General features: G+C 35.6%; 1 protein-coding gene across 3 annotated transcripts in view; it reads right to left on the bottom strand.

Moving 5' to 3' along the window:
- LOC150108792 (kinesin-like protein KIF11-B) overlaps nucleotides 1–24,706 on the bottom strand; it is a 706,328-nt gene that overhangs the window by 655,864 nt on the left and 25,758 nt on the right. For all 3 annotated transcript variants that reach the window (XM_090403242.1, XM_090403252.1, XM_090403263.1), the window contains exon 3: nucleotides 21,050–21,123. In XM_090403242.1, coding sequence (XP_090259368.1) covers nucleotides 21,050–21,123 — 74 coding nt within the window. The remainder of the gene's footprint in view (nucleotides 1–21,049; nucleotides 21,124–24,706) is intronic.

Below are 24,706 nucleotides of genomic sequence, written 5' to 3'. Positions count from 1 at the left end.
CAATGAGGACCCTTACGAAGGAACCATGGAACACCACTCCTGTTGTGACAGATCATCCTCTTGACTTGGGTGGCAATGTATCACCTGTCCCTGCAATGCCTAGAAAGTAACTTCACCATCTCCATGAGAAGACCAGCCATTAAATTAACATTGAATTCTACAATGAAAATGACTCAGCTGAAACAATCAGCACAGAGATAGTACATCTGTCCCACTTGCAGTAATGGCTTTACCACTTCAGCAGGCCTGGGTATGCATTGGCAAGCAAAACACTGTCATCCTTGCAAACCCTTCTGCAACCTTAAATCTTCCAACTATCAAAATATCTTAGCCCAACTAGGAACATCATCCCCAAAAACACTTTGTCTGTCCAAGAATGTCAGAGAGCCTTTACCACCTTTATTGATCTTGGTGTTCACCACTACACAAAGCCACAATGTAATGTCTTGCCTTCTGTGAAGCTTCATTATTTACAGAATGCATCATCACCATTAACTATTTTCTGTCCATTGCTAGTTGAAGCCCCCCCCCCCAAAAAAAAGCACTCCATCTTGAGCTTATCTATGCCACTGAATTTCACCCATCCCTTTAGTCTCATTCTCCCACCATGTCTGATTTTCCTATAGCTCTCTTTCCATTTCTGAAATGCCATTCAGAGATCAATTTTGTCCATGTGTGAGAAGAGTGAACATGTGATGAAGGCAATGTATGCTGATAAACTACCAGAACAGTCATGCTAAATATAAGGCCATATTGACATGCCCAGCTAAAAGGGGGAGAATCAACAAGTAGGACTAGCAACCAGCTTGTATGATGTAAAAATTAAATGCTCAAAGAAATAATACAAAATGTAGTCAGACTGTCCAGATGAATATTACCAGGAAAGAACAGAAAAGGCACTGGAAATTATTATTATTATTATGTGACATCTCCAGGGAGTCCAAAGACTCATCGAGGGAGAGTGTGCCAACAGCATTGAATGATTGAACTCCTTCCAACTACTAAATGCGCTCAAACTTGCTTAACTTTTTGTGAGCCATTAGTAGCAGAGGCTCTACCAATCGACCAAATCAACACTGGAAGTTGGAACATTCATTCCTTAAATCTAAAGCATGAATTATTCAGATTGGATAAAGCAAAATATGAAAAAAAAAAAAAAAAAACATCCTAATGTTTAAGCTTATATGTTGATTCTCCAGAATTGTGTTGTTTAATGAAATTAACAACATAGACTAGATAACTAAAAATATTTAATTATTACTTCCTATATTTCACCAAAGCTAAATCAGCATCTTCAGGGATTTTCCACATCTTTTTATTTGGTGGGAGGTCAAAAATTGGTCAAAAATATATATTTTTTTTTTTATGTGGGTGAGTTCTGGTTGAGTGCAAAGGATATTTACCTGTGTGGGTGCATTTTCTATAGACTGTGAAGGTCAAAGATCCATTTGGTTGTCTTGTAACTAGGGGTCTAAGAAGAGCAGATTATTGTTATTTTCTATTTCTATTGTGAATTGGATCTTTGGATGTTGGCTGTTCAAATATGATAGGAAAGTTCTCTAATGTGTCCCAGCCATGTGGCCAAGCAAATACATCATCCACATAGCATAGCCAAATAGTTGGTTTAAGGAGGAGGGGAAATTTAAGGCATTCTTTTCAAATGTCTCCATGAAAAAGTTAGCCAAAGGGGAGGTGAGAGCCCATGGCTTTGCCATTTGTTTGTAGAATTTTCCTTGCAAAACAAAATAGCCCAAATTCATAGTGAACTGAAAAAGAGCTGAGATATCAGGAGGAAATTCTGCTTGGATAAGAGTCAAGGTGTCCTTAAGTGGGACATTTATGAATAAGAATAAGATAAGGACAATGAAAAAAGCATGAATATCATAAGCAACAACAAACAAAAAAAAAAGGTAAAGGAATATATACATTAAATAAATATCACAATTTTCAGTGGAGCAGAGAAACAAGTGTGCTAAAGCAGATGTAGGAATAGTAATGCGCAAGGATTTTCTAAATGAGATAAAAGAATGGGAATATGTATCTGAAAGAATGCCGAGAATAAAAATAAAACTGCAAAAGAAAACTAAATATAATCAGTGCCCACAGCTCCAAAGAAGGAAAACCAAAAAAAAAAAAAAAAAATTAATTCTATAAAATGCCACAAGGAATTGTGGAGAAAAATCACTACCTCAATTAATAATACAAGCAGGAGACTTAAATGCAAGAACTGGAAACGGTAATATCAGAAACATGTCAAAGATTAATGAAACAAGGGAAAACTCAAATGAAATAAGACTGCTTCGGTTTTGTATAGAGAACAAATAATATATCCTTTAATCAAAAAAGCAAACACAAAATAACATGGAGAAATAACAGGAAAAGCATCCACCACATATTATACAATAACAAACACAACAGCAAAAACAATATGAAATACAGGATATTAGAGTTCAAACATTAATCTGCAAGCAGTGGAAGAGATCATGAACTACTGATGGAAAATTTTCTACTCCAAAATATAAGGTGTAAAAGCAAAATTAAAAAAAAAAAAAAGAGAGAGAGAGAGAGAAAATAAATTTAAGGTGAATTATTACAAGACAGTATAAGAATACTTTACCAAAATAGACTAAAATGGCAATTTCAAATTGAAAAAAAAAAAAAAAAAATCAGTCATGTGAAGATATGGATTTTATTGAGAACAATTCAAAGTGAACATTAAACAAGCAGAATATGAAACACTAGGACAAAAGTAAACTGAAAAATGCAAAACAAGATGGACTTCCTACTATAATGAAGAAATAAAGCTCTATCAAAAACCAGAAAAATGCACTGAATATAAACAAGATAAGATTAATGTAGCCATGAAGTGCATAAAAAATAAGACAAATGAACAAAATGAAGAATATTAAAGCAAAGAAAAATTGAACAAAAGCTAACTTCAATTAATAATAATTGAGGTTGGCTTTTGTAATAGGACTTTTGCATCACATAAACAAGTATTGAGAATGATATCAAAGAAAAGAAATTTGTGAATATAGACAGAAACTAGTCAGAGACCAATAGGAAAACTATTTACCAAATCGCATGAAGGCAAAGGAGAAATAAAAATGTCAGAAATACTACAGCCATAAATAAATTTAATATTTTTTATTATTAAATAATAATAATTTAATAAATTCATTCATCTCAAAACTGATAAATAGGAATCAGCTGGAGCTGGTGGAATTTATAACAAAATGTTAAAATACAGAGGGTAAAGTAATGACCTAAAACAACAAATAAAAATTTTTAATTACACATATATTTAAGAAAAAAGGAGATTTTCCCAAGGATTGGAGGATGAACATTACAATACCAATATTTAAAAAAGGCAGAAAAATCTAACCCCCTACCCTAAAGATCAGAACAAAAAAGTATTGAAGAATTAGAATCAAAACTAAATTATAATGAAGAACAACAAGAATTGTGTAATGGAAGGCCGGCCTGGTTGGCCGAGTGGTTAGCATATCTGCTCTCCAGCCAAAAGGCTGACAGTTCGAATCCCGCCATGGGCATGGATTGTGATTGTCTGTGAAAGTACTAGTAGTGGTAGTCGGCAGTAGATGGCATTGGTGTCAGATGATGAAGGTTGGTGGAGTAGTGAGACGAGGAGTTGTAGAGTGGATGTCCTCCCTCGATGAGTCTTTGGACTCCCTGGAGGTGTGATGTAGTAGTAATAATAATAAGATCATGTACTAATGCTCTATTTGTTGTAAAGCAAATAACAGAAAAAGCAATAGAATAATAAACCAATATTTATGTATTCCATTGACTTAAATGCTTTATAGAAACAGAAAATTCGATGTCCTGAAAATACTAGTATCAAGATCCATCCAATTCTCATTCATCCATCGTGGATAGGTTCAGTTCCCTCCACCCCCCGATTAGGGAATGTCTCTTAGTGTAAGTATTTTTGTCTGTAGATGTGTATTCACGGGGCCAGTTTCTCTGTTCATGGGATGAAAAGCACAAGTTTCCAGAAGGGGAACTCTGCCACCTCCTGGCTAACTCACCTTCAGTTGACAAGGTCTGATAAAGGTTCTTCTCATCCAAGACAGATTGAAACCAGATCTTTTTAACCAAAAGGCTTTGTCCACACCAAATGAGCTATGGAGGTTCACAGTATCAAGAAATATACCACTGCAAATTATTGAAACAAAGATATATATACAGGGTGTTCGGGATAAATTTGACATATTTATAATTAATTATATTTTTCCGTAAGTTACATGTATTAACACACACTTCTCTTCATTTAAAAGTTTGGACCCTTCTTCATTCACATACAAGATGTCAGAAAGGATGGATAGCTGGAACCCACCTGAATCATGGAAGAGAATAACTTGTATCATGATGATTCGTGCCCGCCATCAAAATAAGGATATTACGACTGCTTCCCAATGCTCCCTGAATACAGTAAAAACAATCAGGCATGAACTAGAGACTTGCAATGGTGACTACGAGGATGTAGCAAGAAGAAAGATCCCTAGCAGACGATCTAATTGCGTTCGTACAGCAGAATTCCTCGCAAATCTGCAGGAACAGGTGTTGAAGAACCCTGGCATTGGAATTCGGGCTTTGTTCGTGGAGTTGCTAACTGTAGTCAAGCCCTGGATAACAAGGGTAGCCAATGGTAGGCCGTATGTATGGCAGCAGGATTCGGCCCCTTGCCACACCTCTGGGAAAAGTCAAAAATGGTTGTCTGAAAATTTCTACGACTTCACCAGTCCAAATGTTTGGCCTCCAAACTCCCCAGACCTTAACCCCATGGATTATTTTGTATGGGGCGCAGTTGAAAAAGACACCAATCGCACTTCCAGTAATACAAAAGCCCAGTTAATGGATAAAATTAAAACAGTTTTTGCGGCCCTTCCCAGGGAGACTGTAGCATCAGCTTGTTCGAGGTTCCGAAGCAGAATTGAAGCTGTGATCGATGCTAATGGTGGTTATTTTGAGTAAATCTTGTTGATAGTATTGTAATTAACTCTGCCTGTAATGTTTTTTTTGTCAATTCATTAAATTTAATAGATACAAAGAATATTTTCTTTTTCCTTACGAAACTGTCAAATTTATCCCGAACACCCTGTATATATATATATATATATATATATACACATACAGGGTGTTTCAAAAAAATGACCCGATTTCAAATAATTATATTTAATAATGAAAAGCCTTCTGTTGACTAGACACCATCTTCTCATTAACTAAGCATAGCAGCTATTTGGGCGCTAGTAGTGGCATCTAGCAGTCGTCATATCAAACTCTGGGCCAAGGCCATTCACATGGTACAAGTTGCATTCATTTGTGGTTCGTGGTTGCAGAGATATACAATTTTCAAATCGGGACATTCTTTTTGAAACACCCTGTATATATATACATATAAAAATAAATGTAATAAGATCTCACAATGCAAATATGCAGAAAATTTAATGAAAGTGATCAGACAAGATAATTTAAGTCCATGTTTATTTAACATAATTATGGATGAAATGAAATTTGGTCGTGTGATGAGGAGGGAGGAAGAGTATGTGGGAAGAAAGGTCATGCAGATGGATGTGCAGGGGAAGAGGAAGCAGGGGCAGCCAAAGAAGAGATGGAGGGAGATGGTGGAGGAGGACTTGAGGATGAAGAACTTGGATGTGGCTACAGCACAAGACAGGAGGTTGTGGAGGAGACTCACCACAAACAGCAACCCTACTTAAGTGGGAAAAGCTGAAGAAGATGAATGAAATGAACAGTAATTAATAAGCAGAAATAAAAGAATACAAATCAAAAAAGAAAAATTTAAATTTGGTTGGATATGTAGGTGATGTAGTATTGCTTGCAGAAAATGAAGATCTCAATGAAGCGATTATTTAAATTCCAACAATGTGCAGCAGTTTTAACATGAAAATATTAACAGAGAAATCAAAAAGAATAACTGCAAAAGAATCAATAAGATGTAAACTAGAACTAAATAGGAAAATATTTGAATAAGTAACAAAATCTAAATACATAAGAATAGCAACATCAAAAATACAAGAGATAAACACTACGGGAGAAATGAAAACACTAAGAAAAATAGTTAAAGCAAAATTTGACAAAATAAAAAAACGAAGTCACTTATTATAAATGTCACAACTCAAACCAATGCATAAAAAAAAAAAAAATGAGAGTGGAAAAGCAAATAATAAAATGTACTTAAAGAACAGTTAAACTAGCAAAAGACTAGAAACCAAATAAACCAAATGGACATCAGACTGCCTAGAAGAAATGCAGATGCAACCAGCTAGAGCTTAAACGACAAAAAAAGACTATGACAAAGCCATGATATGAATGCACCTGGACTACTGTGTGAAAATCTGGATTCCTAGCTCCAAGGGGATGAATAATTAGCTGTGGAGAGGATGCAAAGAAGAGTTTAAAAAAAAAACGATATCAGGATTATGGAATGTAGATTATGAAGACAGATTGAGAGTATGGGGACCACAGATGCTGAGTAGGCAGCAGGGGCTGATACAATGGACATAAAAACTTTTGGAAGGGTGTGATGGAGGAACATCAGTTAATGAAACTGATTAATTATATAATAGATTTAGTTTAATCCTTTATCCCAGTGAGAGCAAACAAAGTTTGCGCCTGAAAATATCTTCAGGACTAAATATAGTGTTGTACTATCTTATCCAGTAAGTAGTGCAACACCAAGGCAACTCGTGGCAAAGGTGGAGCAAGCTACCAGGCACTTCTAACCCAGTATCTCCCATAATGCAAAACACATTTCCTATGTGGATATGTATACTGTTATGCATTAAAGGGATTGGCCATCTACCCAGACTAGTTCATCCAATATCCAATCCCTTTAATGCATAACAGTATACATATCCACATAGGAAATGTGTTTTGCATTATGGGAGATACTGGGTTAGAAGTGCCTGGTAGCTTGCTCCACCTTTGCCACGAGTTGCCTTGGTGTTGCACTACTTACTGGATAAGATAGTACAACACTATATTTAGTCCTGAAGATATTTTCAGGCGCAAACTTTGTTTGCTCTCACTGGGATAAAGGATTAAACTAAATCTATTATATAGTCTAACCTAGTGATAAATAAAATTTCAAAACTGATTAATTGGCCAAAGAGCCGATTAGCTTACCAATTAATCAGCACATCCCTACTACTTGATAGAATGACTTGCAATTTCAGATGTAAGATGACAGATTTACCATTTCTTATGACAGATGTACCAACTTAGAAAAAAAATCTTGCCTATAGTGTTGCCATCTATGGTCAAGGCCGAGAACTTTTCAGACCACCCTCGTATTTAGTTATATATGAACTAAATATAATAAATAGTCAGTAGCATTAAAAACAAAAATAACCTGAAAATTTACCAAGTCAACTTATAATTGGTTAGCTCCAATTAGAAAGAGAAAGAGGACAAGTGATGAACAGCTAGCCTACCTGAGTCAGCATAAGAGCAATGATTGGCAGAGCTAGTGTGAACAAGTCAGTGGCATTTGTGGCCTCTATTCTCTCAAAACAACCAGACAGCCCAGTCACATCAAGGCCATATAAAGAGACCAAATAATTTCCTGATTCTAATATGCTAATATTTGTTTCAGCACTGTAGTTATTCTCTGAATTGGGTTTGCAATTTTTGATATGTGACTTCTGAACTCCAACTTCCTATCCACCATAATTCCAAGATTCCTAGCCTCATCAATATCTCCAAGCATACTCCAATATAATATGCCACTGGAAATCTCATCACTCCAAAGTACACAGCTCTACACTTACTAACACTGAACTAACAGCGATTATCATTCCCCAACATATTCAAATTATTCTGTAAGTGCTGCCTATCGGTAACATCCCTGATTGCCCTATCTTTGCATTATCATCAGCAAACAACTGAACACCTCCTGTCAGGTCATTCTCAAATTGTATAGATTGAAAAACAATGGTCCCAAATGGCAGATTTACCCCCACATACCACTTTCTGATACCTGTCCATCAAACACCCAATTTATCTAAGTCAACAGTTTTATTCCAATTTATGAAAGTATTTCGTATGGTATTCTTTCAACAGTACCATAATGTATCTATTCCTTTTATCCAACTTGGCCATAACATTATAAAATGAGAAAACTCATGATCAAATCTAACCCATTTCAGAGAATAACCGCAGGGCTAAAACAAACAATGACATATTAGACAGTTCCTTCTTTCAAGTACTGCTTGAGAAATTTGTCTTGCCAAAGCTATAAATTCTCCTTCATTCTTATGAGTTTTTTCTGCTACCCAATGAATGTTTGGATAATGTAATGAATACTCATTTAGAATCCATCAGAGTAATTTGGTGATGTATTTTATTGTTGCTAGGTCTATAGCAACAATCCACTGTATATATTCCATTCTGTTAGCCTACACTACAACACCATATAATCTAAAACACACTGCTATATGGAACATTATTACTACTATTGCTTGCATTAGTTTCTAACTAAACTGGCCACAAATCATTTGATATCATTAGCAACACCGTACCTCCCATGCCATCTCTTCTGTCCTTCCTATAAACATTATAATCTTTATAATGAATTCCAGTTACTACATGTCAGAGAGTATGTTTTCAATAATGCCAATAATCAAAGGCTACAACATATTCACCAAGGCAACAAACTCAATCCATTGTTCATGATGCTCCTGGCATTTGTGTATAGGTATAACAAATTACTTCCATTCTTTTTCGTGTATTTGCATCTTTATATATATATATGCACCCCCCTCAAGGGCACATGGCGTCATGCAGTACCCGAGCTGAAGATAACGAGTCATGGCAGTATAGGCATTACATCTGGTTGGAAGGAAATGTTCAACTCGCCAAGCTGCATGGAAGGCAATGGAAAACCACCATGCATACTTTTTCTCCATGTAATGATGAACAAGTCAAGATGGAAGAAAGAACTATGCACAAGAACAGATGGGACCTCTGGGTCTGACCTCGTGCAATATGCTACCAGGAAGGGAGTTTGTAGATCTGTGTTGGAGTCCCAGGAGGATCTGACCTCAAATGACATGGCAGGATCAAAGTCCCCTGGAAGTTCTGGAGCTGATGTAAGGACACAACATAAGAAAATGAACCTGAAGGAAAATGAAAACATGGGCACTTGGAATGCTAACTCAATGTATTAAGCAGGGAAGATGACCAATGTAGTCATAGAAATGAAAAGAATGAAGATGTAGAAAGTTTTTAACTTGGGTATACTATGTTAAAGATACCAAGCAATTTTATAAGCTAGGTTTTAATCCTTTTTTTTTCCCAAGTAAGCAAACAGACAAGTAAGTCAAGTTTGCACCTGCGCATAGTGCAAGTCTGAGGCAACTGGTGGTAAAAGTGGGATAAGCTCTGATCACTTTCCTTACCGACCGGTTTCGACATTTATTGATTACTGAATTTGCATTAGGGGGAAATACTAAGGAAAGTGATCAGAGCTTACTCCACCTTTACCATGAGTTGCCACAGATTTGCACTACGTGCAGGCGCAAACTTGACTTACTTGTCTGTTTGCTTACTTGGGAAAAAAAGGATTAAAATCTAGCTTATAAAATTGCTTGGTATCTTTACCAAAAATGAAGATATCATTTCTTGGAATCTCAGAGGTTAGATGGAAAGGGCCAGGAGATATAAGAACAGATGATGGATTTATATTTATTTACTCAGGAGGAGAAGAACATCAAAGGGTGTTGTAATAACGCTGGATAAAAGGATAGCTGATATGGTGGAGGGATGTTGGCAGAGATCTGAAAGATCTCTGCCAACATCCTTGCTTTGAGAATAAAAGCCAAACCTAGAAATATCCTAATAATTCAAGTATACCCACCTACAACAGATTATATAACTGAAGAAGTTGAAGAGCTCTACCAACAAATAGATGAATATTCACATTTGAAAAATAAAGGAGATATACTGATAGTAATGGGAGATATGAATGCTAAGATAGGGAAAGGAAGAGAGATGACCTGGTGGGTCCTTGGGAGAAAGAAATGAAAGGGGAGATAGATTGGTGGAGTTTTGTAGAAGACACGAATTGCTAGTGACTAACAACTGGTTTTAACAACACGAGAGAAGACTGTATAGTTGGAAAGCATCTGGAAAGAGAGGTGAAGAAGAGAGAAATCAGATTGATTACATATTAACTCAAGATATAGAAATATAATAAAAAAAATACAAAAACTTATCCTGGAGCAGACTATAATAGTGATCATAACTTACTCAAAATAAAAATCAGATTAAAATGAATAAATCAAGAAAATGTAACTAGAAAAATATCAGAGAAAAAGAAAAGATATCAGAGAGAAATATCAAGCTGAACTACAAAATAAGGTCAGCAATATTGATACTGATAGACCCTTGCAAGTAATCTGGACTGATTTAAGAGAGAAAATTAAGGAAGGTGCCAGAGGTCTTTTGGGTGAGGCAGAGAGGAGAGGAAGGAAGCCCTGGATTACTGAGGAAGTGACAGAAAAAATGGACCAAAGTAGAAAATGGAAGAATAAGAACAATGACAAAGCCAATGACAGATATAAAGAGATCAATAAAAAAATAAAAATTCTGGCTAAAAAGGCAAAGGAAGGCATGCTCAATCAGGTCTGCAAGGAAATAGAGGAAAATGATACAGAAAAGGATATGAGAAAGGTCTATGAAGGCTTGAAGTTGATTTCAGGAAAGAAGAGAAGAACAAAAAGTGGTACTTTGAAGGATGAAAGAGGAAAAATATTGTTGGAAAAAAATGATAAGGTGGAAGAAGTATGTAACAGAACTTTATGGAGATGAAGATAATCTGGAATGTGATCAGATAAAAAATGATGATACCCCAGAAATTAAGGAATGGGAAACTGAAGCAGACATCAAAAGAATGAAGGATAGGAAGACTCCAGGAGTGGATGTTATTCAAGGAGAGCTGCTGAAGGAATGGGAAAGGAAGGAATAAAATTACTAATGATCATTTTTAATAGAAGTCTGGAGGAGGATCGAATACCTAAAGACTTTGTAAGGTCTATTTTTGTTCCTATTCCCAAGAATACAGGAATGAGGGATTGCAATAAGCACAGAACTATCAGATCGATTAGCAACGTTGCAAAAGTAATAATCAACATAATACAGTAGAATCCGCTTATTGTGATTGCAGATAAAATTATCAATCAGCTATTGTTATCAAAATCAGTCAGTCCCAAAACATACCATTTAAAATCAATTAAAAATAATCCATCTATTATAATCAAAGTTCCGGTTATTATTAACAAAATCCTCTAATGTTTAACCTTTTGCGTCTGCAAATTCTAAGAAATAAGGGTTAATGAGATGAAAATCTGACAAAGCACATTTGTCAAAATTTGTTAATCTTCTTTTAATCTTATTCATCAGTAAACCTCATATCTTCCAGGCAAATACAGGTGGTTAATCTTAATCCTAAGTAAATCTCAAATCTTCCAGGCAAATGCAGGGAGATATAAATAGTCTAATTGTGAGATTTCAAGTTCATTTTCGTGCTCTCTTTTGGTAAGTGAATTTGACTAAGTGCTTGTTAAAACAGTCCTTAGCATTATGGCAGAAGCAAGTAAAAAAACAAAGCTTTATCTTCATCATCATCAAATTCCTGACGTGTACCCTTAACGGGTGTACAGGATATGATAATGCTACATGAAAAATTTACATCATTACTAACTTCCTATCTACAATTTTCCTCCAGATCAGTCTGTTACTTGTCAGGACTCCAATAATATCAGATCTTATATTTCTATCGTCTAAGGCAGTGTTTCCCAAACTTCTGGATGTCAGGGCCTCCTTTGCAAAAATTAAAATATTTCACGGCCCCCCTCGAAAAAAAAATCGTAATAGAGATATATTTTTATAATATTTATTGTACTTATATTCAATACAAAACATATACAGCGAATATTGCAAAAATCAAATGCATATATTACATTTTTTGCCACTTACCGTTTGGCTCTGAAGACGATGCGGGCTGTTCTGGTAAAATATGAAATACTGTCTTTTTTTTTTGAGTCTGTTTCTGCTTCTTCTGATTGTTCGCAGGAATTTTTTTTAATTTTTTTATCAGCCACTTATCCATCTCAGTGTTAAATTATTTAACATAGAATAGATCAAATAATATCGCCACTTACCGATAGTGGCATACCACAGACTGATAACATGAAATTAGTGAATATTACCTGAATAAGGGAATCCCCGGACCAGGAACATTTTTCTCTTTTGTGACTTTTCTCCCTTTACGGTAATTAAGCCTAACGCGAAACAGACAGCAAAGGCAGGTTATTAAAACGTGCATATGATTGGTGCGGTATTAACAAAAGATCGCGCAACCGAAAGATAAAAGCATAGCTGACAATTGAGTTGAAATGCTAACTCTCTTCAACCGAATTCCATATGTGAAACTGCCATAACATTCATTTTATATATATATATATATATATATATATATATAAATTAATTAATAAAATTAATTAATAACAATAGTTTTTAGTTAGATACTGTGTTTGCCAATGCAACATATTGTTTTGTTTCAGTCTATACAGCATAGTTTCTGTATGAGGGGTCAAGTAATTCATTAATTAATGTGTTTTTATCCAAGGTCTCTAATTGCACTATTTGTTGAGAAATATATTATACAGACCCCTCATACCTTATTCACTGGCATAATAAAAGTACTTGTTTTTATTGCGTCTGCAGTATAGTGGCTATTAGGGAGGGCGTGTTGTTTACCACTGCAAGAGAGTTACTATCTCCCCACATGAACTTGTTTAAGCTTTTTTTCATGTGTGAAGTATATGCGAAACTTTTATTGGTAACAGAAAACTAGCTCGGATGACAGTGATAATATAAAACGAGTTTTGATATGTATAAAAAGTCAATATCAACAGTCCCTGATTACGAATGCGTGATGAAAGGGACAGGAAGATTTGGAGCTTCCCTGGAGAGCATTCGAAGTAAATACAATTAACCACTACTTTGAAATGAAACATACGAATAAGCAATATTTACTAATATTCATTAAGCGCCACAATACGCAGGAAGCAAAGTTTGTGAACCAACGCCAATGTGTGAATTTTTCCATTAAAATATAAAAAAATAACAAAAAAGAAATAATAAAAGTTAAATGTGTTTCTTTTAAAATAAAAAGTACTTAGTCTTAAAACATTTTAAATTTGTTTTCATTATTTCATGGCCCCCAAAGGGGCCGCGGCCCACAGTTTGGGAAGCGCTGGTCTAAGGCACTTTGTACCGTATCAATCCACCTATATATTGGTCTTCCTCTGAGTCGTTTTCCTGCCAACCAGGCAGAGAATACTTGTTTTGCCAATCTTTCCTCGCCCATTCTGTTTAAATGACCATACCACCTGAGATGAGCTCTGCTAACGCATTCCTGGATGCTGACAATGTTAAGTTCTTTCCTAATATCCTCGATTTTAATATGATATTGCCATTGATGCCATCTGTTCACGCCTCTAATCTTTCTCAGGATTCTCATTTCTGTGGTCTCTAGTCTTTGATCAAGTGTTTTACTTCTGACAAAGCTCTCAGATCCATAAGTTAAAACTGATTTGAACACTGTCTTGTATACAGCTAATTTAGTGTTCCGACTAATTTCTCTCTTATTCCACATGAATTTATTCAATTGACTTCCTACTATACCAGCTTAATTGATTCTGTTGTCTATTTCCACATTTAATTTACCATCTTCACTAAAAATCGTACCTAAGAAAGTGAACTGTTTTACTTGTTCCACAAGTTCTCTGTTCACAATGCAGTTGACATTTTCAACGATTCTGCCTATTTTCATTGTCTTTGTCTTTTTATTGCTGACCTTCATACCATATCGATTACAACAGTTATTCAATTTAGTCAAGGAATCTTGCAGACTTGTATCAGATTCATTGAAAAGTATAACATCGTCTGCATAAAGCAAAGAGCTGAACATTAACATCTCCAATTTTGATATCAGGTTTAATATCACTTTCCTTCATAATGTGATCCATATAGATAATGAATAACAGAGAGGATAATGTACATCCTTGTCTCACACCAGATTTAACATTAAACCATCTTCCTGTACTTCCTTCAATTCTAACTGCTGACTTACAACTCAAAGAAAGACTAAGTATTGCTTGATATAATGTCCCATTGACACCATACAACTGTAGCGTATTGAATAGCTTCTCTCTTGACACCTTGTCATATGCCTTTTCCAGATCTATAAAACTCGAATAGAGATCTTTGTTATATTCCCATGATTTCTCCACTATTTGTCGTAAAGTAAAGATCTGATCCTGACAGCCTCAATTTGGCCGGAACCCAGCTTGTTCTTCACCAAGCTTTTCTTCTACAATTCTTCTCGACCGTTTCTCAAGTATACTTGCATATATCTTACCAGGAACACTCAGTAGGGAAATATCTCTGTAATTCTCACGTTCAGTTTTATTTCCCTTTTTATATATGGGTACTATTAGAGCTTTACTCCAATCATCACGAATTCGTCCCTCAGTCCAGGCCTTCTGAACTATTCAGTGCAGCCACTGTAAGACTTTTATACCACCATACTTCAGCATTTCTGGTCGAATATCATCTACTCCTGCTGCATTTCCACATTTTAAGCCTTTGATGGCTATTTCTACTTCAAGTATGGATATGTATTCCTGACTGTATGCCTGTTGAGTGTTTTTTTTACCGCTGTGCTATCACTGCTTGTTTCATTTAGCAATTTCTCGAAGTAATTACTCCATACTTCAATAATATCTTTTTCTCCCGTTTTCAAGTACTCTTCCCTCTATTTCTAAGCTTCCTCAACAACATCCAAAATATTTTGTCACCTTCTTGATATTTAGTTTCTATGTTCTTGCCAAAGTCCTCCCATGACTTTTGTTTAGCTAGTTTTACACAGTGTTTAGCTTTCTTATATTTCTCTCTGTATTCTCTAAGAGCACAAGCTGACTTATTTCCCAGGAACTTTTCATATGATTTCTTATTTTCTTTCACTGCCTCTTTAACTTCCTGTGTCCACCATGGAGTTCTGAATTTTCTATCCTTGGAGACAACCTCACTGGCTGAATCAATCAATCAAGGTTTTCTTCAAGGCTTGCCACTGAATCTCTAAAGCTTGGTTCCTGTTCTCAAACTAGCTAAACAAAATTTTTTCTTCAATAATCTTTGTGTATTTTAGTCTACAGTTAGCATCTCAGAGCTGCTCAACTTTTATTCGCTTTGAAACTTTCTTACATGTCATTCTTTTCAATATGAAATTGAATTTTATCCTGCTCAAGACTAAATAGTGATCACTTCCAATTTCAAATCCTCTATACACTCTGGTGTCCTGCATAATGCACAAGGGAGAAAACATCACCATCAACAATAACCTAGTCAATGAGACTTTTTTTATTTCTTGCCTCTTCTCTCCATGTGAATTTGTGCACATTTATATGTTGGAACATGGTGTCAGTAATAATCAGTCCATGTCCTGAGTAGATCTCCAACAAATATTTGCCATTATTATTAGCTTTGCTCTTTTCTCCAAATTTTCCCAAATATTTTCTCCAAATATTTTTGTGTCTGACAATCATTTCCTACTCTGCTATTTTGATCCCCAACAAGGTTTAACTTTTCTTTTTTCATTGTGTCAGATGCTTTCTCTAAATCCTCAAAAAATTCCTCCACTTCTACCTTAGTAGAACCTTCTGTTAGACCATATGCACAAATAAGCCTCATTGTCCAATTCCCCATTCTGATATTTGCCCACATCACCATACTTGAGACTGCCTGCCATTTAAGAAGATTAGCCTCGTATTTAATGTTGAATACAATCTCTACTCCTTTTCCTTGATTGTAATTGCCTGAATATAAGATTTTGTATTTATTGCTCAGAAAGATGTCACCAGTTTTTCTTTTTTGTTTCAGTCACCCCTATTATGTCGATCTGGTACTTATCTAATTCCTCAGCTAGCTCCATTTCTTTGCTATTCAGACTTCCTATGTTGATAGTACCGATCTTTAACTCTGGTGATGTTGAGTTAGGGTGTTTTTTCAGATTTGTTCCAGTAGCTGACTTTTCGCTGTTCACCCTGGTGAAAACAATGGGGATCTTGTTTAACCAGGCGATGCTCCAGCCGGCATGAAAAGCTTAATCTTCAAGAAAAGCAAAAAATTTTGGAGTGCTATGATAAGTTGCCCAAAATGAATCAGCATAGTGCAGCTGTACATTTAAAAGCTTCACAACCACTCTTGTGTAAGATCTTAAAAAAACAGATCAAACATTGAAACTTCAGCTCTTACTAATGAGAACATAGATCGGAAGAGAGTCCAATCTAGTAAGGATACTCAAGTTGAATCAGCTTTAAAAATTTCGTTTAGTAATGTTTGTGAAAAAAATGCTTCAATTAATGGGCCTTTGATGCGTCAAAAATCAGATTTTGCAAAAACAATGTAAATAGAATTTGAAAATTTTGCTACAACTGATGCTTGGTTTAATAGGTGGAAAAAGCGACAGAATATTGTGTACAAGTGTATCATGGTGAAGAAAAAAGTGCTGATTTTTTATCAGCTGATGCATGGATTAAGAACACGTGGCCAAAAATTACTGCTGAATATTCTCCAGAGGATACAATGGATGAAACAGGACTATTTTCGTGCAATGCCTGAGCATACTTATTTGTTTAAAAATGAGAGTACTAGAAGATTTAAATCTTCAAAAGAGCGAGTGACAATTCTTTGTTGTGCTAATATGAAAGGTGAGATATGAGAGCTCTTAGTGATTGGAAAAAGTAAACATCCTCGGTGTTTTAAAGGCATCAAAAAGTTTGTCTGTTGACTACTGTTCTAGTGCAAATGCTTTGATGACATTTTCAACAATTGGTTAGTTAAGTGGTATCCTAAATTAAAGCGAAAAATTGTCTTGTTAGTAGACAACTGCACTGCACACACAAACAATTTATCGTTAAAGAACAAAGTAATTTTCTTGCCTTAGAACACTACATCGTTAATTCAACCATGTAAACAAGTCATCATATGAGCTTTTAAAGCTTATTATCGCAGGAAAGTTTGTGCGAGAATTATAGCTGAACTTGATTATATAAAAGACAAATCTGATGAAATTGCAAAAAAAGATTTCCCTTCTTGATGCATTGCATTTGGTAACAGAATCATCAAAGCAAATCTCAGAGACTTGAAAACTGCTTCCAAAAAGATGGATTTTTTAAGACAAACTCTCCTTTTTACGAAGAATTTGAATATCTTACAAATGAAATTTTTGATAAACCCCAGATGGTATGTCAAAAGAAGAATTTGAAAATTAGTTGGATATTGATAACGACGTTGAAGTGGTGGCTACAATGACAGTGTCGAAAATATGTCAAGCTACTTCCGATGAGAACTTTAAACTAATAGAATACATATAGAAGAACAAATTTTAGAAGCTCCTTCAACTAATGCCCGGATGCAAGAAGCTCTACGAATACTTTGTCGCGGTGTGCAACATAGAGCGACAAACTTTGAAAGGCATTATTAAGTATGAGCAATTTATTCATGAACTACTATATTCAAAGACACGACAGACAACACTAGATGAGTTTTTAAAATAAATTTCATGTTGTTGCTTATAACAATAAATTAAATAATGTTCATAACAATAAATTGAAATAAATGATGCAATGTTTTATATCCTTTGCTTAATGTTATCAGCGGGTTATTGTTATCGAAAAGCAATTGTCCCAAAGTGATCACAATAAGCAGGGTCTACTGTATATAGATAAACAGAGCAGATGATAGAGAGAATTAAATGAAGCACAATTTGGTTTCAGGAGAAACAGGGGAACTAGGGAAGCCATTACAACACTACGGATATTGGAGGAAAGAGCAATCAGGTGCAATATAGATTCATATCTATACTTTGTGGGCTACAAAAAAGTTTTCAATAATGTTAATCACTCTATTTTATTTGATGTTATGGATAAAATAACATCAAAAATAGATGGAAAAATTATCAGACTACTGTTCAAAATATATAAACTCAAGAAGCCGAGGTTAGATTTGAAGGAGAAGATAGGATACTGAATGGATCCCCCATAAAGAAGATGTGAGGCAAGGTGCAGGATGTCCCCACTTCTTTTTAATGTCTATAATGAATGGGTGATGAAAGAGGCTTTGGAAGACCTGAAGGATGGAATAAAGATAAATGGACATCTGATAAATAATATAAGATATGCAGATGATATTGTACTCATGAGGAAAAAAAAAAAAAGGAAGGTTTGAAAAGAATTTTGAATAGATTGAACAACAGGGTTAGAAAGGAGAGATAAAATGAAAATAAATGTTCAAAAGATAAAAGTGATGAAGCTTAAGGAAAGGAAATCACTTTGAACGGACAAAGAATAGAGAATGTAAAAAGTTTTGAATATCTTGGGATCTGGATAACAGATGACAATAGATCTAACTATGAGATTAAGAACAGAATTAAAAAAAGCAAAAGCAGCATTTTTTCAAATATACCACATATTAGGAAACAGAAATCTGAACAAAAAGTTAAAAGTAAGAATCCTCAAAACAATGATCTGGAGTGTGGGGACATATGGATGCGAGTCCTGGACGATCAATAAGGAGATGACTGATCGATTGAATGCATTTTAAATGTGGTGCTTCAGAAAAATGGATCGTATCAACTGGACTGAAAGAGTGAGTAATGAAGAGGTTCTTAAAAGATTCAAGGTGAAAAGAGACTGTATGGCTATTATTCAAAGAAGAAAAATAGCATTTAAAGGACATTTGATGAGGGGTTCTTCTGGAGAGCTCCCCAGAATAGTATTACAGGGGAAGGTGGAGGGAAGGAGAGGAAGAGGATGAGCCTGACTGCAATGGAAAGACAACATGAAAGACTGGATGGGAAAGAGTCTTACAAAAGCAAAAGATAGAGAGGAATGGAAGAGAACTTTCTTCAGCTGCAATCCTCTCAAAAGAGGAGGCCACAGGATCAGATTACGTACACACACACACACACACACACACACACACACAGGTATCCCTTGCTTAACGCGGGATTTGAGTAACGTGGCAAAATTAATTGCGACAATCCCTTTATATATATGCAACAAGAATTTTAATTAACGCGCCTTTAAATGTACCAAAATTCCACCAAATACGACATAATTGCTACAACCCATAGAGATGGACATCATTGCAACTTTCAAAGCCTATTTTCTTAAAAAGACATTCTCAAAGGCAGTAGAAATAACAACGGGAGAAACGCGATTAGGCTCCAATAATTTTAGAAAAATTTTAACACTAAACACACAGTTGAAAACATTCATGACTCGTGGGAGCAAGTGTCTGCTAGCTGTATGAGAGCTGTTTGGAAAAACCTTTTGCAGAATGCACTAATGACTTAGGAGGTTTTCAAAATCCTGTGAACAACATGGTTGAAGAAATTGTTGCAATTGGCAAAGACATTGGTTTTGATGGTGTTGATTCAGAAGGTGATAAATAATTATTGGATTCAAATTCGAAAGATTTCAGTTACAATGATCGTTTTGAAATTGAACAACAATGCGCATATAAAGACAACGAACCAATGGAATGTGAAGATGAGGTTCCAAAGGAGATAACAATTAAAGAACTGGATGCAATATTTCAGTTTAGAGTTGCTGAAGCAGCAAGTAATCGATATGGATCCAGATGTTAATCGAAGAATGCTTGTTTGCAGAGGTCTAGAGAGTCATTTTGCTTATTATCGTAGAACTTATACCGATTGGAAAAACTAAAACTGTTCAAACTTGATAATTTTTTTGATAAAAAATTGCAATAACTAATGTAGGTATAAACATTTACTTTGCATTCATTTTTTATCTTTCCTAAAAGAGTACCATATAAAACGAATTATTAATATAGTAATCGATCATGGACGAATTGTAATTTTTACCATTGATTATTATATTTGATTAATGCGATTTTCATATACGCGGTAACATCGAGGGATTAATTAATCGCGTTAATTAAGGGATACCTATATATATATATATATATATATATATATATATTTATTATTATTATTTTTTTATATATATATCCCATACAAGAGGTACAAGAACCTACGGCACATAGTACTGTGTGAGTGTGTGTGTGTTGCAGTTAAGGGTTGAGAAAAAAGAAACCACTAACATTGGCTGAGTGGTTAGCGTATCTGCTCTCCAGCCAAAAGGATGTGGGTTCAAATCCCGCTGTGTGATTGTCTGTGAAAGTACTAGTGGTGGTAGGCAGCGGTAGATGGGTTTGGTGTTAGATGATGAAGGTTGGTGGAGTAGTGAGACGAAGAGTTGTAAAGTAGATGCCCTCCCTCGATGAGTCTTTGGACTCCCTGGAGATGTGATGTAGTAATAATAATAATAATTCTTCTTAAAGAGCTGTAGTTTGAAGTTGTTGGGAAACACATCATGGGGAAGATTGTTCCAGAGAACAGAGGTAGATGGAATAAACGAGGAAGACAAGAAGCAGGTACAATGAGTTTGCAGTTGTACTGTAAAGGGATGTTGGACAGCTGCTGCTCTTGTTTTAACAGACTTAATAGCAAGTGGAGGAATGATGATGTTTGACAATTTGCTGGAGCACTGACCATGCAATTACTTGTAGAAAAGAAAGAGTTGAAACACTGCATCTATGAGATAGTGGTAGAAGTGAGCCTGTGAGGGAAGTGTCATCTATGAGCCGAATTGCTCTCGTCTAGACAAGGGAATCAATTTCAATCAATTATATCAATTTCAACATGTGAGAGGTTGCAAAACCTACAGCAGATTGGTTGCAGGTGCAGGCAAGCCAAAGTAACAGCTTTATTCTGATTAAATGTACCATGTAAACAAATTACTTATCTCTAAAGAACTAATAATTTGTAAAGCATGGTTATTACTGGTAATGCATACAAATTTTTCATAAATATCTGTAAAGGAAAGAATTAAATCAGGCTAATACTCACGTAAAAACAGTACAGTTGTAACCCATTATCACTTCTTCTACAAGTGGCTCCACAACTATATTGTAGACTTCTTTCTACAAAACAGATTATCGAAATGATTAATTTCTAGACAGCAACGAATTCATATAATTCAAAATATTCTGTTCAAAGCTGTCACATAGTTCCAAGTTATTAGTTTGGTTTGTATTTAACTCCAAATAAGTTATATAAACAGGTATAATAAATTTAGTTTAATCCTTTATCCAAGTGTAAGCAAACAAAGTTTGCACCTGAAGTATTTTCAGGACTGAGGCAACTCGTGGTAAAGGTGGACTGAGCCCTCATCACTTGTCTTAGTATCTCCCATAATGCAAAGCATATCTCCTTGCAGACATGTATAATGCTATTCATTAAGGGAAGGGCCACAACCAAGACCAGATTCGACCTTTATTGTGGTCTCGTCAGTGGGAGCCAGACCCAGAAGTGGTGATACTAAAGCAGAAGCATTGGAGAGGTCATATTTACCTATACGAGTTGCCAAAAGGTGCCCCACCTTATGATTAAATTACTCTGGATTTAGAGAAAGATGTTGGAAGTTTATTTTCCACTTGGTTAGACTATAATAAATTTAGTTTAATCTTTTATCCAAGTGTAAGCAAACAAAGTTTGTACCTGAAGTATCTTCACGACTGAAGTATCACCAGTTGTGATACTTCAGTCGTGAAGACAAGGAGTGATGAGGGCTTGGTCCACCTTTACTATGAGTTGCCTCAGTCCTGAAGATACTTCAGGCGCAAACTTTGTTTGCTTACACTTGGATAAAGGATTAAACTAAATTTATTATTGTCTAACCAAGTGGAAAATCAACTTCCAACATTTTATTGTATCACTGAAGAAGGTACAGAGACATTTGCATTTTGTGTAATATATTTCTTGACAAATAGTGCAATTAGAGACAACTGGGATAAAAACAGAACTAACTAATGAATCACATCTTTCCTCCAACAGAAACTGCTATATAGATTCAAGCAAAACCGGTGCAACATATGGTTTTGCCTGACACCACTCCCGTTGTGAATGTGTTAAAATTAAGAAATATATAGTGAACGTGTTTCAGATATTATGGAAATCGGTTGAAGAGAATTAGCATTTCAACTCAACTGTTGGCTTACCTTTGTTTTGGTCCGTGCGATCTTTTGTTAATATCAAACAATCATATGCACTTCTTGATAGCTCCCCTATCTCTACTGGCCTACCATTGCTGTCTGTTTTGGCTTTGCTTTTACTTCTCATTAGTCATTTGTGGATGATTGTTTATTACATATCTCAAGTCTTGTAAATTACTGGTAATTTTTGCTTGAAATAATGGGAAAGAAGATGAAGTTATTTGGGTAGATGACTTTGATGATGCACACAAAGAAACTGTTCTCAATGTCAAAAGTAGCGATAGCAAATAGGAGCTTCTTGGTAAGTCACACTGTTTTCAGTTTTTTTCTGAAAACTTTAGTTTCCAACAATTCCCACATATATCTCGCAGTACGATTTTTTAGCTTTAATTTTGGGAAAAAAGAGTGAGTTATATTCGAGTAAATACGGTAATTTTTTAACTTTCAAATTCTTAAGTATGGATCATTGGTTAAAGACTGAATTTATAAAATGCACAAAAGAAAGCAATATAGCAAATTCACGTAGCTGTAAGCAACAAGAAAACGTTGATATTGTATCTGGATCAAATGAAATTGATAAGTGTGTCGTCTGACATCTCTAGAGAACCAACTAGGAAAAAGATGAAAAATCGTCGTAAGTATGATATGAATTACTTGAAATGTGGATTTTCATGGACTGGTAATAAAGAGGAACCTTTTCCAAATTTTGTTCTAAAAAAAAAAAAAAAAAAAAAAATCAGCTAATGCCTTTTTATTCCCATATATACAGGGAGTAGGCGAGGCCATTTTTAGCCCTATCTAACTTTTTGGAGTCTGGAGTGGGCGTGGGCAGTTCAATCTCCACTGGTACCCAATCAGAGATAGCTGGCCCAAGGCTATCACTAATTAAGCGGCACACAGTGAAGAGAGAAGGCTCTACAGGTGCCGCCATCTTGTAGTCCCTAACCCTAACACTCGTATTTAATGTCTGATATAATGTGGGTTCTATGGTCGATTTTCTTGAGTTTACGGGATGAAAAACCAGCTTGCCTGTGCCAGAGATTGACTAACTCAGGAACCGGTCGAAAAAAGGCTTGGAAATATTTCCTCTAGTCGCCGACTAGACTTGAAACCAAGTCTTCCTTCGTGCGGCCAAGCACACCGTGGTGTGCAAACACCACATCCACTGAGCTACAATTTTGTTATATTAGAAATAAATCATTTTTTTTTGTTTACATGAACATATAAATAAATTCAAATAAAATAGACATTTACAATGAACTATACTTTATTTATTTATTATTATTTTGATAAGGGGGGTACTTGGTAATAATGAAAATTGAAGAAGGGGTAGGCAGATATCTGAAGTTTGAGAAACACTGCTATAATGCCTTATCAGACAACTCTAATTTTGTGACTCTTGTGCTATTAGAGTACTCAAGGGCTATAGGGTCTATCCATTTCTGGCCTATATCTTTGTCCCCACTAAAATCTACTCTTTCCCCTTCAATACACCCTATTCCTCATATAGGTTTAAATTTTGAAGAAGGCTAATTAAGAAGCCTTAAGGTAGTAGCCCTACTATTGGACATTCCATCACCAGGTTAGTAACCTGACACGGAGAACATGAATCTACTTCTAAGCTAATAGAGAAAGTTAACTGAAATTGTCTATGAAAAACAACCCCGGAATGGAAAATGAAAAACGAAAATGGAAATGACAAAATATAATACATATAGAAAACTGGAACGTAAGAGGAACAGAATATAAAGAAACAGAATTAGATCAAAAATTAAATGAAAGAAATTTTCATTTTATATATGATCTAATTCTGTTTCTTTATATTACTTCTGACTTCTATTATTCTATTCGAATAATAGAAGTCAGAAGTAATTTTGTAAATAATTACGTGTGTGGTTAGCTTGTGGCTATGCGTTTTGCAACCATTTGCCTGGGAAAGGAGTGTCCTGGGTTCGATTCCCGTCGCCAACGTGAGGAGCTTGAGGATCTTTCTCAGACATAGCCAAGTTAGCCGGTCTTGGGCGTGGACAGCAGGGTTTTTCTCCCCAGTTCATCTGGGGTTTTCCCTCCTGCAAGCAGGCAAACCAGCCCTGTGAACACACACATCTACAGACATAGGACACACTGGTAGGCATAGGGCTAGCCACCTTATCCTTGGGACGGGTACAGCTTAGAAGGGCTAAGGATAGCCCTGTAACAGGCCACTAGGCTAATACATGAAGGGAAGACTAATAACCAATTGCAAAATATATGTAATAAAATAAATAAAAATGATTATGTAATAGTCCACGCAGTTAGTCTAGTGGCTGTGTGCTTCGCAACCATATACCTGGGGAAGGGGAGTATCCTAGGATGAATTCCCATCGGTGACGTGAGGAGCTGAAGGATCTTCTTCAGCCATAGCCAAGTTAGCTGGTCTTGGGTGGGGACAATAGGGTTTTTCCCCAGTTTATCCTGGGGTTTTTCATCCCACAAAGCAGGCAAACCGACCTTGAGGACTCAACACTTTGGA

Source organism: Typopeltis vanoorti, chromosome 2 (genome assembly GCF_054136105.1).
Source record: "Typopeltis vanoorti isolate ZY-2024b chromosome 2, IOZ_Tvanoo_1.0, whole genome shotgun sequence".
NCBI lineage: Eukaryota > Metazoa > Arthropoda > Arachnida > Uropygi > Thelyphonidae > Typopeltis > Typopeltis vanoorti.
This window is presented reverse-complemented; position numbering and strand designations above follow the sequence as displayed.